Here is a 17,199-nt window from a genome sequence, read left to right as displayed (position 1 = left end):
ACAAATTTGGCTTTTTGGTTTTCTAACTCTGTGACAAGAGTTGTTACAAATTCATCCAAGCAAGTAAACTCATTGGAATGAGGTTTGTACTCTGAGCAAAACTGACACTAGGTGGAATTCAGGATTTTTTAAAATATTACTTTGTAGAATTAAACACCTAAAACTTGTATACTATTAAAATATGGATTAGTAGCTAAAATTTATGCTATTTTAATTTGTATAACCTTAACAAAAAGTAGTTTAATAAACTTTGAATGTAAGACACTGAAACCTTGTGTCATGCACAGCAAAGAATACCTGGGTGGATATGGGTAATAGGTGATCATTCAAGATGAAATATGTTTTACAGAAAAAAAAGTTAGTGAATTAAGCACATTTAGCTTTAATTTTGTAAAAAAGTTTAAAATGCAAAATGAAAACATACTACTGGGATAAAAACATAATATTCTGTGGGTTTTACCTTAATGAAATGCTTAAATGTTATACAAAAAATTAAGGAAGTTGGCCTGCTTTTTTAACAATAAACCCAATATTACAGTCAAAACCTCAAATGCATTCAGATACTGGATTGTCTTAATATACAAAGCCAATGCTTTGTAGTTCATGACTGTTGTTAACACATCTTTATATTCGATGTTTAAAATATAAATGAGCTACAATTTCTCACACCTCTCATTGTTTGAATAGATTTAAACCCAGAGAAGTATGTCACTATTGATAACTAAATGATCTCAGTTAAAGAACTACATCTTCCTTAGCTTTTTGTCTTTAGAACCACAATTAGTCTCTAACAACTGGTAATGAAATACAACTACATGTATATATTTACCTGAAGTTCCTCATGTTCTTTATTTATAGAATCTAGCTTCTCTTGTGCTAATTTCTACAAAAAGATTTTACAAAACATATAACAATTCATTATACTCTGATGTCAATCACTATACAAAACTACTCAGGTGAATAACCACATAGCCTATATTTAGAAGTATATTTTACAACCACTCAAACTTCCATTTATTATTTTTATTCTGCATTCACCACAATAGTAAATATTAATGTTGTTGTAAACGTGATCTATACATCTCTGTTAAACTTACTCCTTTTACATAATCAAAAATGTTATTTATATGAAAGTTTACTTCTGTGTGTTTCTAGATTTTTTTCAGCTTCTGAAATCACATTCAGATGAGTGATTGTGAAGCAATAACATTTTATTAATGCTTTATCTACTGCATCAGAAAAAAAAACTACAAATAAAAGGGGATATAAATCCAGTTTCATAACTGTTAAACTTCTAAAAAAAACAAAAACTTAATTAAAAACAATAAGTAGTTCTCCATCATGCAGCATAACATTTTGGTAGAAGGAATCCAGGAACATGTCTACCCCTCACAAAATCAGTATTCAGTTAAATTAACTTCTTAATATTTTGCAATTTTGTTACATACATGACATAAATTATTCTAGATACTTTTAAAATGAAACTGAAACAATTTTTTATGATTTTGCTATGACTCCTACAACTCCTTTCATGAATGTTTATTTTAAACTTTCATGTGATCTTGAACTAACTGGCTAAGAGAAAAAAGACAAATGAGAGAGAGATAAATATTTATTACTACAGTACTAGCAATTACCAAAAATAGTACATTTCTGAATTTTGCTAATCATTCTTCATTCAAAATTTAGCAATTAATATATGTCAATAATAACATTTAACTGTTTTTAATAATTATTTTCATATTTTACAAATATTCAAGTTTTATTTGTTGTTTTGATACATTTTTAATCACTTACTGTCAAAAAACATAAAGCAATAGAAACCTAAGCATCAAATTAATCTTCAAAACAGTAATTTTCATAGATTTATTTTTTATCTCTCTGATAATGAAGCAAATAAAATTTATCAAGTTTTGGATATTTTGGTTCAGATAATTTCTTTTTCCCATTTAGTAATTATCTTTAAGCTTAACAAGCAACCTCATGAGTTTAAACACACAGATTATGTTAATGATAATTGGTATTACAGTCTATGTGGCTCTTCGACTTGACTGGCTCAGTAAAAGTGATATAAAAATTAACATTTTTCTACACTGAAAATGTATTTTGGATAGATACTTGCCTTCTTTCACATAATAGTTCTCCTCTATTTGAGCTGTCCTTTATATGCACAATTTTCACTTGCACTAATCTTACGGACCTCAATCCAACATCATACATTTGCACATGGCATAGCTATGTTATAGCATACAAACAAATATACAACAAACCTCCACTAACAGAAGTATGGCACATCTTTATGGTACAGCCAATATCTTCTATACTGTACAGTACAATCATTACTTCGAGATTAGGTAAAACATTAAGAACTGGAAGTAGATAGGATTGGGGGAGAAAAGTATCTATTGTAAATGCATTTTGGGTGCAGAAAAATGTTAACATAAGAAACAACACCTTACCTCTACTCATATAATAGCTAAAATCCCACAGTGAAAATGGGAGAGACCAGTTCAAAAGTTACCTAGATGAGCAATCTTGGGAAAGCACCAAAATAAAACCCATGGAGTGAGATACCCTGGTGTATAGTCACACTCATGGGAGAATGTAGAGATAAAATGTTGCAAAATTGGGTAGAAAAGATACTAGTCCAAAGAGTAATAGGATGCACCAGATGATGTACAGTGGCTAAGACACATAAGACTATAATCAGTGGATAAACTCAAGTCTAGAACCAAGCTGCAAAAGGTATACAATGTGGTCTGCAAAAGTAGGAGAGTACTTACCATTTGCACTGACAGAATACCACCCTGCACACTCTCAAATGAGTGGAAACAGTCACACTTAGGAGGAAGCCTCTGTGGTCTTCCAACCCAGTGGCAAGGACTTCCATATTTTGGAAGTACTACAAATAAACCCAGAGATAAAAAAAGACAAAAAGGGAAAACAAAGTGGTGGGGTGTCCAGAAGAATGTAACACTATGAGAAAGTGCTATGGGTAACCAAAAAAGACCCTATCTTGAAAAGCAAGCCAGTCCTGTTTATCCAGTTAGGACCAGAGGAAAGAGCAGCACTCCCAATGCTACTTTATTTATGATAATCCATGATTTAGTACAGTCTGGTATGGTTCCCACTTATGAAGCAAGATAACAGGAGGAACCCTCTAGAAGTCTTGAAGAACACCCTATTTCATCAGTGAACATTATGGACCTTTAAGTTCATATGTGCAAATATAATTCTGTATAACTGAATGGGAACCACTCACCATTGAATAAAATCTAGATAGGCCATTGTATAGGTAAGATATGTAAAAAGAGAACATATCCATTCAGAGCCAGTAAGGGGTATGTAGTATGGTGAGAGGAAGAAAATGAGCAGCAAATTTAAATGAGTAAGTCCACATGCCAGTTTGCCTGAACTCCTCCAACAGAAGATGGAAGTGAAAAGCCAGAGAAGGAAAGAGTAAGAAGTCAGATTTGGTGAGGAGACTTGAAAGAGTTAATGTGAATCTAGTGAGTCTATATCTAATGGAGCATAGACTATACAGATGAGTTGCTGTAGCCATACCTGGAAAGTAAAAAGGATAAGTACTTTGGCGAGATGAGAAATTCCAAGGAACAAGCAGACGAGGAACACAAACCATGAAAAGGAAGGGAACAGGCTGAAGAAAATGAAGTCTGTGAATAGGTCAAAGAAAACAATATGGAACAAAATAAGAATACTGAAAAATTAAAGGGACAAAATATGGGAAGCAGCAAGGACATACACATCATATCTATGATCATGAGCAAAGAACAAGAAGTAGGACCTACATAGAGAACAACACAAAAAACAACAGACAAAAGGGTCAATAAGAATACTGAGAAATTAAAGGGACAAAATATGGGAAGCAGCAATGACACACATCATAGGAAGGAAAAGGGTATGAAGAACAGTATTCAGGTCAAAATCAGGAAGGACTGCAAGACAAGAAGTAAAACAATAACTGCCTGTTAGCCATCCATGGTCAAAAGCAATAAGCCTCATATAAAAACCAACAAAAAATTCAGAAAAATTGGGAGATAGAAGGAAGAGAATGGAAGAAAGCATGATGCAGAGACCAACTATGGACTGTGTACCTTTGTCGTGGATAGAAAAAGAGGGAGGACACATTAACTGAATAAAGATGGAAGGAGGGAATGTCTCACAAGGGACTGGATGAAATCCACACGTGAAGTCGTAGTGATGACACTGCTGAATGGAAAAAAGAGGAGCGAGATTGTAGGAGAAGTTCCAATAGAGGAAACCATGGCTTAGCCAGCAGGAAGGAGCATCAGGAAAATTCAACATGGAGTGTCCAGAATGAGGAAAAACACAAGGGAAAAGATGAGTAAGGAGAGTCAATATGGAAAAAAAGAGTTGTAGTCCTGATGAAAAGTATCCCCAATTATAACTAAAAAATTAGGAACAGGGGACACAAAAATAGGAAGTAGGGTGTTGGGAAAAGTTGCTTAAACATTGAGAAGTGTGTCCAGATGAGAGCACAACTGTAGGTGGAATCTTAAGAGGCCTCAAAAGATGGCCCACAATGGGACACAGTGCATCCAATGTAGAATAAACTATTAGGTGTTCTTGCACAAAATGGGCATAGAAAAGTAGGGTAATAATAAGAAAACAAGGAAAGTGAGATGAAATGTCCTGCTGATGTTTGATAAAGTCATCTATATACAAAAAAGAGACATCTATAATCTTAAAAAAACGTTCCAAATTTGGATATATTGCCAAAAATATTTAAAAATAGATATGAAAGGGGCAATATGTCATGGTACTAATGACCTGAATCCACATGAAGTTGAGAAATGCTTCCCACCTTCTCAAGGTGGCAACTGGAAAAAGAAGACCGAAACAAGGGGAAGAGAAATCTTCATGTAAGGTTGAGAACAAGAGATTCACAAGTAACAATTTATAGAATGTGCAATCTATTGCAGATGTCTCAAATTAGCATGACCCAAGGAGATACAGGATTTCATGGAAGTCCAAGTCCCTAAAGAGAGAAAACCTCCCACATAGTAAGAAAAAGAAAAGATATAGCATGGAAAATCAAAACAAAAAAAAACCCAAATGAATGAGAAACGAAATAGGTGCGAGAGAGTGAGGTGTGACTCCTCAAAATGAACCAACCAACCAAGATGCACTGTTTCTTAAAGGAGAAGAAGAGGGTGGCTGTAAGAGGCTTGTTGGGATAGAGCCAAATGAGAAAAGCATTTGAGATGCCCACCTTGGTTATCCCAAGGACTATGGACAAGGACCAATACTCTCAGGTTAAGACTGTCTTATAGTAAGGTGAGAAGACCCCCCATGGGAAAGTAAAGGAAAATGAGAAATAGACTGAGACTTGAAAGATGCAAGACTCCTTTTGAACCACAAAACAACAGGAAGAAAAACTTGGAATAGGATGGGAAACCTATCTAACCATGATTGTAGTCATTAGGACCGCCACTGCCATGATCCAATGTTGGCAAGAAATATATACCTTGAAAGATGTAAAGTAATGGGAACATGAGACACTAGAGAAAGAGAGGGAAAAATGAAGGTTAAGACTGTCTGACAGAAATCGAATACTCAACAATTGGCCATAAACATAAGGCAAAGGCTTATAAGTTAAATGAAACTGACCTAATGACACTGAACCAATAGAAACATGAATGAGTATCAATTAAAAATTCCAAAAGAAAATGGTAAATTACCACAAAAAGGGAGAAAAATAACAAAAAAGGCTAATATGTATGTATAAGACAAAAGTAGAAAAACCTAAGCCTAAGGAGGATGAACAAAAGACAGACTGGTGTTTACATGTGAAGAAGGACTCCATAGTTTAGGAGTCAAAGAAAAGCAATTCAGTAACACAATCATGCCTAGTTATGAGGTAACAAAAGGAAGGAAGACGAAGTATGTATAGTCCTAAAGTAGTGATAAAAATAACTGAATATGTAAAAAAACATACTTGAAAAACCCATTATGAAATCACACAAAATGGATGAGGTAGAATCAAAATAACATGAGTATAAGGTGAGGCAAAAGCTTGACAAAAAAACATGCAAGATCTCTTCCATCACAATTGATAAGCATAGGCAGAAGTATCTCAGAGACAAAAGAAAGCTCAATCTGCATGTCTTACAAAAGCTGTCACCTCTCCAAACATATGAAAACAATCCCAATACCAATATAAATAAATAGGAAAAGTTGGTTGGTTAGCAAGAACAAAGTAGTATTGTTTCACACCAGACAAAGCAGAAGTTTCTGACACTTATGGAACAAAGTTTTATAGTTACTTCCACTGAAACTTTTATGAGAAAAAAATAAATACACATTCTTATATACATGTGCAAAACTGAGAAGTAATAATTGTGCTAGACAGTATAAATAGAGTCAGCTTTACCAGAAGGATGTGTTGCACTCCAATTTGTGGAGGATTGTCACAAGCTGATTTCCATGCTACAATGAAGCTATACTATACATAAAGATGTTATGTTAGGTGGGATCTTCAAGGTTAGTGGTAAGCAAAACTTGTGTAAATAGAGGGAGACACAAATCAAGGAAAGCTATGTGAGAGGAGGTAAGGTATCTATCAGAATTTAAATTAATTTTGGCATTGTTGCCTTATAAAGAATCCTGTAGCATATAAACCAAAACAAATATCCATAACAGCATTAATTTTTCAAAATGCCTCCCCTGCATTTCTTATATGAAATATCTAACCCTTGTTGCTCATTGTGTCAAATGAGAACTGACACTAAAGTATTAATATTAACATATTATAGTTGATTTAAACAAAAATGAAAGGGAAGAGTTTATACAAATTATATTTCAACTTTTTTACCTTTTCTGTTCCCATCTGACTTTGAAGAGAAACAATAGATTTTTGTGAATCTAAAACAAACAATGAAAATTTACTGTAATACAATAGCTTAATACATAAATACAAGATATTCTTGTAATCGTTTTTCATTTATTTTTGTTATTGTTATTTCTAGCTAGATTAATAATTGGTTTTATTTTATTATGGCATTAAGAATAAAGACTACCCATTCCTGAACAACAAAAAATATATGATTTTTTATTTACCTTAGACAATAAAAAAAGCAAAAAAACCAACAAAACTGAAGAGAAAAACCAATGAAAAACACTTTCTTTTCCTTTCACAAACGTTAAACATTGCAATCCTAAATCTGCTTGTATTCAAAACTGTTCTGAATAGCGTAGAAAATTTACACTCCAAACATAAAAAAACGAAAAATCTTCTGAAAGTTGTTATTCACTGCTTTCTGATGGCCCGGCATGGCCAGGTGAGTTAAAGAGTTCGACTCATAATCTGAGGGCCACGGGTTTGAATCCCCGTCTCACCAAACATGCTTGCCCTTTCAGCCGTGGGGGCTTTATAATGGGACGGTCAATCCCACTATTTATTGATAAAAGAGTAGCCCAAGAGTTGGTGGTGGGTGGTGATGACTAGCTGCCTTCCCTCTAGTCTTATACTGCTAAATTAGGGACGGCTAGCACAGATAGCCCTTGAGCAGCTTTGCATGAAATTCAAAACAAAACAAACCAAACAATCACTTTTTCTGAGTGAAACTGAACATTATGAATATATTACTGTTATAAAAAAGAATATGTAGTCTTGGTTTAACACATCTTATAATCTGCTACTTTTAATATGAATAATACACCTTCACCTAGGAATAATGGTCTATGAATTGTTTTACATTTTATGTCAAGGGCTCTAGCTAATAGAAATACCAATTTAGAAATTTGTACATTTAAGACAATTAAACCAACATCGTCTAATAAATTCCATACATGAACATTATAATGAGAGTTTTTGTTTTTCAGTTTCTACATTTTATAATCAGCTATGTTTAACAATTTAGCAATGGAGTGTGTGTGTTTTCTTATAGTAAAGTCAGGCTATCTGCTGTGTCCACTGCAAGGAATCAAATCCCTGATTTTAGCATTGTAACTCTATAGACTTACGACTGTACTAGCAGGGGACTTAAAAATGGATAATGCTCAACAAAATTTTACATGCAAGATCAATAAATAACATGACACATACAATTTAAAGCAGAGAATAACCAATTACATGATATTTGCTATTTCAAATGACCAAATGTATTTCAAATGCACTGCTTAAGAAAAAGAAATCTCACATTAAAAAAAAGAAAGTTTTCCTTTTTTACAACTTTTTCCACTGGTTAATCCTTCACAACATAAAATGTTGTAGCAAGCACAATAAAGTCTATTTGTCGCTACAAACTCTTCACTGTATATAATAAGATACTGTTTATTAACTCCCTCTGAGGCTCATTAAAAATAAACAAGAATGTTCCATAAACCTCCTTGAATTATTTACCTCAGTAACAAGACAAACATTAACCCTTTCACTCCAGGTGTCAGGCTTTGCTTTCTGTATACTGGGGCTGTGCTGTTATGGGATTTTTTTGTTTAAGTTTCCTACTTGAACAGGTAAGGGAAACTTATGAGTGATGAGGCACTCTCTATCCACCAAAGCATTTTTATCAAAGGACAGATCAATTATTTTTAGGCTATACTTTCTCAGTACCCCTTAAAAAGTCAACAAAATCACACATATGGTACCATTGCAGTTTACAGATGAAAAAAAAAGACCCATAAACATGATTACTAGTAGCAAGTGAATGGATTAAATCTATAAATTATGTTTTTATAAAAATGGATAAAAATCTCTTCAGGCATTTGACCAGTCTGACCCCTTTTTTAGTCAATTATTCTCTCATGTTATCTAAAAGAATTTCTGCATATTTGAACTATTTTCAAAATTCAGTGATTCTTCTATTATCTTACTACCTATTTTAACAATGTAATCTTAAAATTACCAATGAAATTTATATGGACAATTACTACTTCCATTGGCTTAACTGCATTAAGCTGTATGCATGTTTTCCTTGTACACAATTTAAAAATGTGAGGAAGTGGCATAGTTAGGATGTTTGACATTTACATACAAGAAATAATCTTATAGTTTTCAAATTAAAGCATTATATGGAAGAAAAAGGTCACACAATGCTTTAATATTTCACCGACTACAATAAATGTATACAATCAAATAATAAACTGATTATAATACACACTTGAGTTTGTTAATCAATACCATAAGCAAAGTCTAACCATATCTTCAGTAAATAGAATAATTAACCAGAAAACTATTCAAAAATATGTCAAATCAACTTACCAAGTCTAAAATTTTTATAAGATGCTTTTTCTTCTTGTAGAGACTTTTCCAGTCGATTCTTATGTTCATAAACAACTAAATTTGAAACAGAATATATATTTATAATTAGAAATAGATAAATAACAAAAAAGCATTGCATTCATATAAATTACTTCAATCTGAGATAAATAGGGAAATAGGAAGTATTCCTAGAACAGGAATATTACTTTCACTGAAACTGTTTTTCTGCACTGGGTAAACTGACACCTAGTTTTGTCAAGCACCTGTACTATAAAACACCTTAATGCACATATAAAAACTGGCACAATCAAACTTGTATAATACATAAGCCACTTGTTACATATTAAAACTGCTTTATCTTCCTTCTCTCTTTCTTCCAACAATATGAGACTGGTCAAATGAATAACATTTGTGTCACTGTGTAGGATCATGGATATGCTGTTTAAATGTGTAATCAAAACAAACATAGTTTTACTTTGGTCTAAAGGTAACTTCAAAAAGAATACGAGCAGCTATTTCTTCACAAAGGGCCCTAAAGGATGTTACAAAACTAATATTTTGTTTGTGGCAACTGGATCTCTACAAAATGTCTTCCTTTTTTAGGCAGCCAATTGTATATGTAAAACAGAGAGAGAGAGAGAGAGAAGTCAAGGTTGTTCAGGATAATGAAGACAAATCCTTTTGAAGCAGAAAATTAAAGAGGACCTCACAACTTGATCTGCTACAAACTGAAGTGTAATAAATAATCAAATACTAAACTCCAATACATATCACTTTACAAGTATCTTTATTCTTATGATTTGTGATGCACTTTTGTGACTTGATTTTGCATACTGTGTTTTGGCATTGTTGATGATTAGCAAAACATAGTTAGGCCCACTTTCATTTTATTGAATATGTCAACTCGATAAATGCTGTTATATGTAACCATGAAAAGCCTCTGCATCTAGTTTTGATCCTTATACATTGTCACATGGTATGGCTTCACCAGTATTTTTATCACTGGTCCAGTCCTTTCATTTCTTGAGAAGTTGCTTATGAAACTTATTGTGCCCAAAATGTTTTGATACAGGAAGCCCATTTTCAGAAAATGTTGAATGGTCATGTTATTCCACACCTGGAAGAGTGACATCACTATCCAACAAGGCAGGACAACCCCTCATATTTTCAACTTATTAAAATGATTCTAATATTTTTAATGAATACAACACTATAAGCCAATCATTCAGATAAAAACAGATAGTGATATCAAGTATTTTATTAATGGTAATATATCAAATATTCAAACACCAGACGTTTGTCTCAAGGAGTTCCTCAAACGGGATGTGTATTGAAATAGAAAATGAAGTTTAGAAGATTTGAAAAATTGCCATTAGAAATAATAATGCAACTATTAATGAACACTAGATGATACTTGCCTAATTTAGAAACACACTTAATATAGTGATAGACAATGATGAAAGGTATACTGAACACTTCTTGAAACAGCTCTTAAAAGCAGTTGTATCACATCCAAAACTTCCAGAGTAAAATGTATAATTCTCAATGTGCCTTTAAGTGGTTTTGACATATCATTGTAAATATGGGGAAAGGAGTCATAATTACTTTGTATATATTTATTCAACTCTCTCTTATATAAATTTGTCCAAAATGCTTTTATAAAACTGTGTATTTAAAGCATAAAACATAATTATTAGATATCTCTACAACAGAATCACCACATATCACCAACAGCCACTTGTCAGTTTGCTACCTAAAATAGATACAAGACTACTACCTTAAGAGAAACACCTGATATTTCCTGCAAAAATAGAACTGTGTATATCTGGAGCCTCATTCACAGCAGTTTACCATGTTCATGTACACCTGGTCTTCTAAAAACTTTTTTTTATATATCTTGAAACAAGCTAAAATATAAACAGATGAGTGAATACTTTTGTATTTCTATCTTTGCAATCTTCATGCTATTATAAGTTTACAGGAATGCAATTAGAGCATTTCGTTACACAGTGAAAACATTGAGAGGATCAAAAATATTGTGAAGTAGTTTTAATAAATTTTAAAACACTATTAGCATATTAACTGTTCTGTTATGTCATGTTGTAAATAAATATAAAAGGACTGATTTCAATATCCCTGCTTTTATCAAACAGGCATAAAATACAGTATCTCATTTACCCTTGAAATTCAGTGATTTGTCTGATTATAAACCTTAAACTTCTTTCAGACTTGTACAAAATCACCACAAGATGGTTATTGAATTTATTATACTTTATTTCTCATACCAGTTAATTTACTAGTGTTTTAACACAAGTATGCAATAAATTACAATTAAAACAAACATGGAAAAATTTACCATCTTTTGTTTAATAAAACTGAGGTCACTGAAGCCTAATATATGTTTGCATATAAAATCCATATATTAGTAATTTAAAAATATTTCCTAATTACCAGAATATATATAAAATAAATTATAAACTCAATATAACATCATTAAGAGTTTACAAAGCAATTATCTATATTCACAGGGCAAGGAAAATTAGAGTTATGTCAATTAAGCCTACTTCACATGTAAGAGCAACATTCTCACAGAAATCTTACCATATATTTACTACAAAGTACAAAAGTTTGTACCCACACACTCATTTGTATACAGGTTAATGGGAACTAAAGATTAATTACTAGTTCAGATTTCTCTAACATATTAGCACTAATATGGAAACTTTATGATTTTTTAAGAACATTACTGATTCATTTTGTTTTTTGTTTATATAAATTATATAAAAGGTAATTTCAAAACTACACATCATCACAAAAATGTAAGGGAAGATATTAAGCTGAAACTATACCTATATAAATAATAAGCAATTTTACAAAATTCAGAAAGGAATATTCTATAAGTCTACATTAATTAAGTGTTCAGTACACACTAAGTAGGTTCAAAACTAAAATATATAGCTTTTCCTCCCATCAGTTATGAAGATCAGGTTATAAAAAGTTTTGATTAATGTTAAGTTAAAAAACTGAATTTTTGTTTTAAGCTATATCAATCAAGTCTATTAAAGTGTACATACTAAACTCTCCTATGCCAAATGTTATTCACCTGATTTTTTAAATGAGAACTTGACCATACTATTGTTAAGGAACAGTACAATTCATTAAATGCAACTTTAGTAAAAGGCTATAATAAATGATTATTTCTGCAAGCTTTCTGTTAATAATGAGAGATTACAAGTAGTAATTCAACAAATCATACAGAATTTCAGTACAAACCCTGTAGCTGTGCTGATAAGGAATCTCGCTGTTGAATACACCTATTATGCGATTTCTCTATGGTTTTAAGTTCTGAGTGAGTTCTACTAAGAAGGTATGCAGTCAAACACATGCCACAAACTGCTAGAGCATAAAGAATGCTTCTTGCTTTAGAATTCCTCATAGCTGACCCACTATTCATGTTGCAAAAGAAACTGAAAAAAAAGGACATTTACAAATTTGTAACATGTAGTTACAGAAAACAAACAAAATGATATAAACTTTGTGAACAGATTAAAATAATAAAACCACCAATTTTCAACAAAGAAAATAAGAAACCTGTATAATAGGTTAAAGTTTGGTTGTTGTAACAACTATGATATGATTAGTTCTGTTAAGCTTAAAACCATAATACTGCTAAATAATCAGAGTAATAATATATCTCGTATATAGGATAATCTTGGATTTGTAAATAATACTGGCAGAGTCAGCCTATGATTAAAATGAATATTTGTGGTTTCAAACAGTACATTAACAATTTTTATGATGATTTACTTATTTATTTTATCCTATTTAATGAACAACATATTAAGATGAAGTGAAGAAAAGGGTATAGGGAACAAAAAATACATACTGAGATTAATACTAAATTCTAAAATTAACCAACAGCTATAAATAGTAGGAAAACATTTATCAAAGTGTGTTAAGGATGAGCAAATTTTTAACATACATCTAAACAAGTAATGTCATTCTGGATGCACTGAATGCAAGTTTGTAAACAATGCTACAAGCATCTACATCCACATTGGACATCTATATAGACAATGGATAAAATAGGCCCGAAACTATAAATCACAGAGTAAATTTATCAGTTGTCTTTTTTTCAATCAACATACTATTACACAAAATTAGATGCAATGATCTGAAATTTAAAATTTTACCATAAATCACCGATTTTAGGTTTCAGGTACGAAAATCCTTTCTGCCAATGTTAACACTCCATTCAATAAACATCACCAGTAGGTATAACCTTCCTCAGTGCTTCTGTTGATGTTACCTGCAAATAATAGATGTAAACGTTACTTACTTTTTACAATACACTTGACACACATTCTGGCCAGTAAGTGTGTAAGAAAATAGTTTTAAAACATACGTACAATGGGGCAAATGTTTTAGGAACTTGGACATAATGAAAATCACTTTTGTGAAATAAAGTAAACAACATTTACTGTACGTGACAGAGGTTTAGTTGCAACAGAAATAATGTATGCTAACATTAACTTAAAAAAAATATTTAGCGTTATCACTTTTAGCTTGCTCAAGTAAAAAAAAGGCTCAAATACGGTGAAAAGTGAGAAACTTTATGCAAACAAAAATAAGTGGAAGATAGTAAGGTAAATAACGAATTAAACTATTTTCTTTTAAACATGTTCCAATTATTAATAATTAATATGATAATTACAGTAAATGTAATAATAATAATGAATACTTTAATTATCTAATATATTTTTATTGTATATGCATAACTTCAACTGTCAAATAGAAGGGCTAGTATTATCAGCATAATCTCTCTGAAGAGTCGATACTCCTATTTACTTAATATTAATGTTATTTTACCTTGTAAAATTGCTGAGTTTGTTTATTATTGTTACCTTTTTTATTTTATTTATCATAAAAACCGAATCCTACCAACTAAATGTTATACTCTTATGGTTCATATTATACATTTTGTGAAACGTACCGTGAAACAAAAACTCAAATATAAAATGAACACTTTACCTCTATACCATATATTAAATCTTGCCAATGAAAACGCCTGCTCACTCCACGCCAACAATTCCACTCTCTCAATTGCTGTATTTGCAACGCTCTCATATCGAAACAACACTAGTATAACAGACTGGGATGCGCATGACGTCATACTACAATGAGTTGTATTTTCATTACGCGCCATCTTAAAAGAAAAGACACTGTGGCAATTTTTAACAATGTCATACTCTCTACGCTTGCTATGTTGTAAATTATTCACAAACAAATGGTAAAACAACAGTATTCTTTTTATAGCAATTCACAAGATGGTTCTTACTTGTTGATCAAAAACGTCTTATTTACAGTACTTTTGTACTGCTTTCTTGAATAAAGTCCTTTATAATTGCTATATAAAAGCTAATTATTGGATCCACTCTTCTAACATTAAATACTTGATCCAAGATCATTCAACGCTTACTTGTAACAAAATATCTACTAGGTCTAAAAGCTGCAATGTTTATAAGACCTACACTAAACTTACTTGCAACACTTTGTAATACTGATTTCATGTATTACAACGCACAAAGTCACACCATTGAGTTTTTCAAGCTACATTACTACTATCAGTAAGTCTGAGATAATAATCTCAACAGTACTAGTAGGATTATACACAGAGTATTTATGCAACGTACAGTTGTTTTTTTTTAATTAATGAACAATTGTTATAATACCCTGAAACTTATCTTATCTGCCCCACAGGCCTATAGACTATAACTGCCTAGAAACTGTATTTTGGCATATCACTCAACTCGAGTATACAAGGCATTTCAATAGAATTAACTAATGCGTTGAACCGATTATATCTCCTTGTTCACTTACAATGAAGTAAATTATGTTTTTGTAAAATCTGAAGGCCTTAAACTTAGCATGCGTCATATGTACGTCCTCCTGTGGTCTTTAGTACTTTCCAGGTTCTGAATACTTTCATACATACGTTGAAGTATTTGTTTTTGTTTTCTTTTTTACAAGAGACTAGCAAACCAAAGAAATACCGTTAGGCCTATTCATCATTATAGGCCAGGCATGGCCAGGTGGTTAAAGCAATCGACTCGTAATCTGAGGGTCAGGGATTCGAATCCCCGTCGCACCAAACATGCTCACCCTTTCAGCGGTGGGGGCGTTAAATGTGACGGTCAATCTCACTATTCGTTGGTAAAAGGGTAGCCCACAAGTTGGCGGTGGGTGGTGTAGACTAGCTGCCTTCCCTCTAGTCTTACACTGATAAATTAGGGACGGCTAGCGCAGATAGCCCTCGTGTAGCTTTGCGTGAAATTCAAAACAAACAAAAATAATCATTATAAGAAGCCTAATGTTTTTTTTTTTTTGTTAGCTGACCCAAGCTGTATGGATGAGCCTTGAATAGGCGAATCTGTAGTGCCCAGATTACAGTTTGTTTGTTGTTGTTGTTTTTTCAGTTTCACTTCTGGTGAAAAAATAAGAAATCTTTAACACATATATAGATCATTAAACAATTGGTCTGCTCTATAATTTCGAATGAACCTGGTGGTACAGTAGTATGTCTGCGGACTTATATTGCAAAAAACTGCGTTTCTATACCAATGGTGCGCAGAGCACAGATAGCTCTTTCTGTAGTTTTATGCTTAATGACAAACAAATAATTTCGGATAATGAATTTGACAAAACGTCATAACTTTATTTATATACCTAATTTATTTAGGTTACTATACAGTGAAGTAACACGGTCTCAAACCCCTGTAGATATTTATCAAATCCTGTTGGATACGTTATCGTTAAAGATTTTTTAAGTACTACTATGTTACTTATTAATCTGTGTAACTAGTTCGGCTTTCTATCAAACGAAACAATACGACAGCAGAATATTGACGGTTAACACTGCTATAACTGATCCAGTAACCTTAAAGCCTAAACGTCAAATTTCATATTGACACAATAAATCTAGTTCTAACATACTAGTTGTAGCCTTACTATTTAATACTAACATTATTCGATCTATCACTGAATTAGATATACGCCTACTTAAATCTTTTGCCGTTATTAAACACTAACAATGTCGTCATACCTTTAAAAACAACTAAATGTACCCGCGGGAATTACTTTGTATTGCTTAGTGCCACGTGTTACATTACTTTCATAAAGTTAAACTTGTACATATCACAGGGTTGTACAAGTATCAACCTTTCTTTCTGGTCTGGATTTAAGTCATTTTAGATCTGGGTGGGTCACGACCGATGCTAACCTCTTCCTTCGTCGTTGGCGGTTAGTTTATGTGCTTTCACTTTTTGATTTCAATGGGAAAATACTAACGTTGTTATAACATGAAGGCCACTGATTGTGCACTGTTTTCCGGGCACATACCCTGACCACTATCAAGGCCATGCCCATGCATGAGCAATTATAGTAATACTGTATTAAGTGTGTTGATATCACTATTTCTACATTTAGTTTGTGCGATTTGGTTGAAATTTCGCGCAAAGCTACACGAGGGCTATCTGCGTTAGCCGTCCCTAATAAGCTCATAAGGAGTACAGGTAAAATAATAATGAATAAACATTGTTACTATCGATAATGGTGATAAAAAGTTTCAAGCTCGTAGTAGTGACTATTCTACGAACAGCAAAAAAGTGAAAGCTACATAAAAAACAAAAACTAATCTTAACTGTTGCAAGGACTACAAGCCTCAATTTCTTAATTTTATGACTGAGACTCACCCTGTTTAGGAGGATAATTTATAACCATCCATACTCTTTACAGTCTTTCATAATTTTGTGGGTTTGTCTACTGGTAGATTCAATAAAATACACACAAATATCACCACATAGGGGAGATGATTGTTTTCCGATTTCGCATTATGATCAAACAAGTATTCGATATTAATAGTCGTCCAGGCATGGAATTGTCTGTTTGAAGTTATC

At 32.4% G+C, this 17,199-nt stretch overlaps 1 protein-coding gene across 10 annotated transcripts in view; it reads right to left on the bottom strand.

Annotated features, from left to right (window-relative positions):
• The window catches only part of LOC143250987 (Golgi integral membrane protein 4-like), a 33,542-nt gene extending 18,677 nt beyond the window's left edge, over positions 1 to 14,865 (bottom strand). For 3 of the 10 annotated variants that reach the window (XR_013028464.1, XR_013028462.1, XM_076502286.1), the window contains exons 1-6: positions 14,276 to 14,442; positions 13,438 to 13,553; positions 12,518 to 12,711; positions 9,245 to 9,319; positions 6,857 to 6,906; positions 830 to 883 (exon numbers count right to left, since the gene is read on the bottom strand). Coding sequence is in view for 7 of the 10 variants with exons in the window: in XM_076502286.1 (XP_076358401.1) it covers positions 830 to 883; positions 6,857 to 6,906; positions 9,245 to 9,319; positions 12,518 to 12,698 (360 nt within the window). In the remaining 3 variants the exon portion in view is untranslated. The other 7 variants (XR_013028465.1, XM_076502310.1, XM_076502275.1 and 4 more) reach the window with 6 other exon arrangements.
• Positions 14,866 to 17,199: the final 2,334 nt, after the last annotated feature.

The sequence above is a fragment of the Tachypleus tridentatus genome, chromosome 1 (assembly GCF_004210375.1).
Source record: "Tachypleus tridentatus isolate NWPU-2018 chromosome 1, ASM421037v1, whole genome shotgun sequence".
In the NCBI taxonomy this organism is placed as follows: domain Eukaryota; kingdom Metazoa; phylum Arthropoda; class Merostomata; order Xiphosura; family Limulidae; genus Tachypleus; species Tachypleus tridentatus.
Note: the sequence above shows the minus strand (reverse complement) of the source record. Positions and strands in the feature narration are given on the sequence as shown.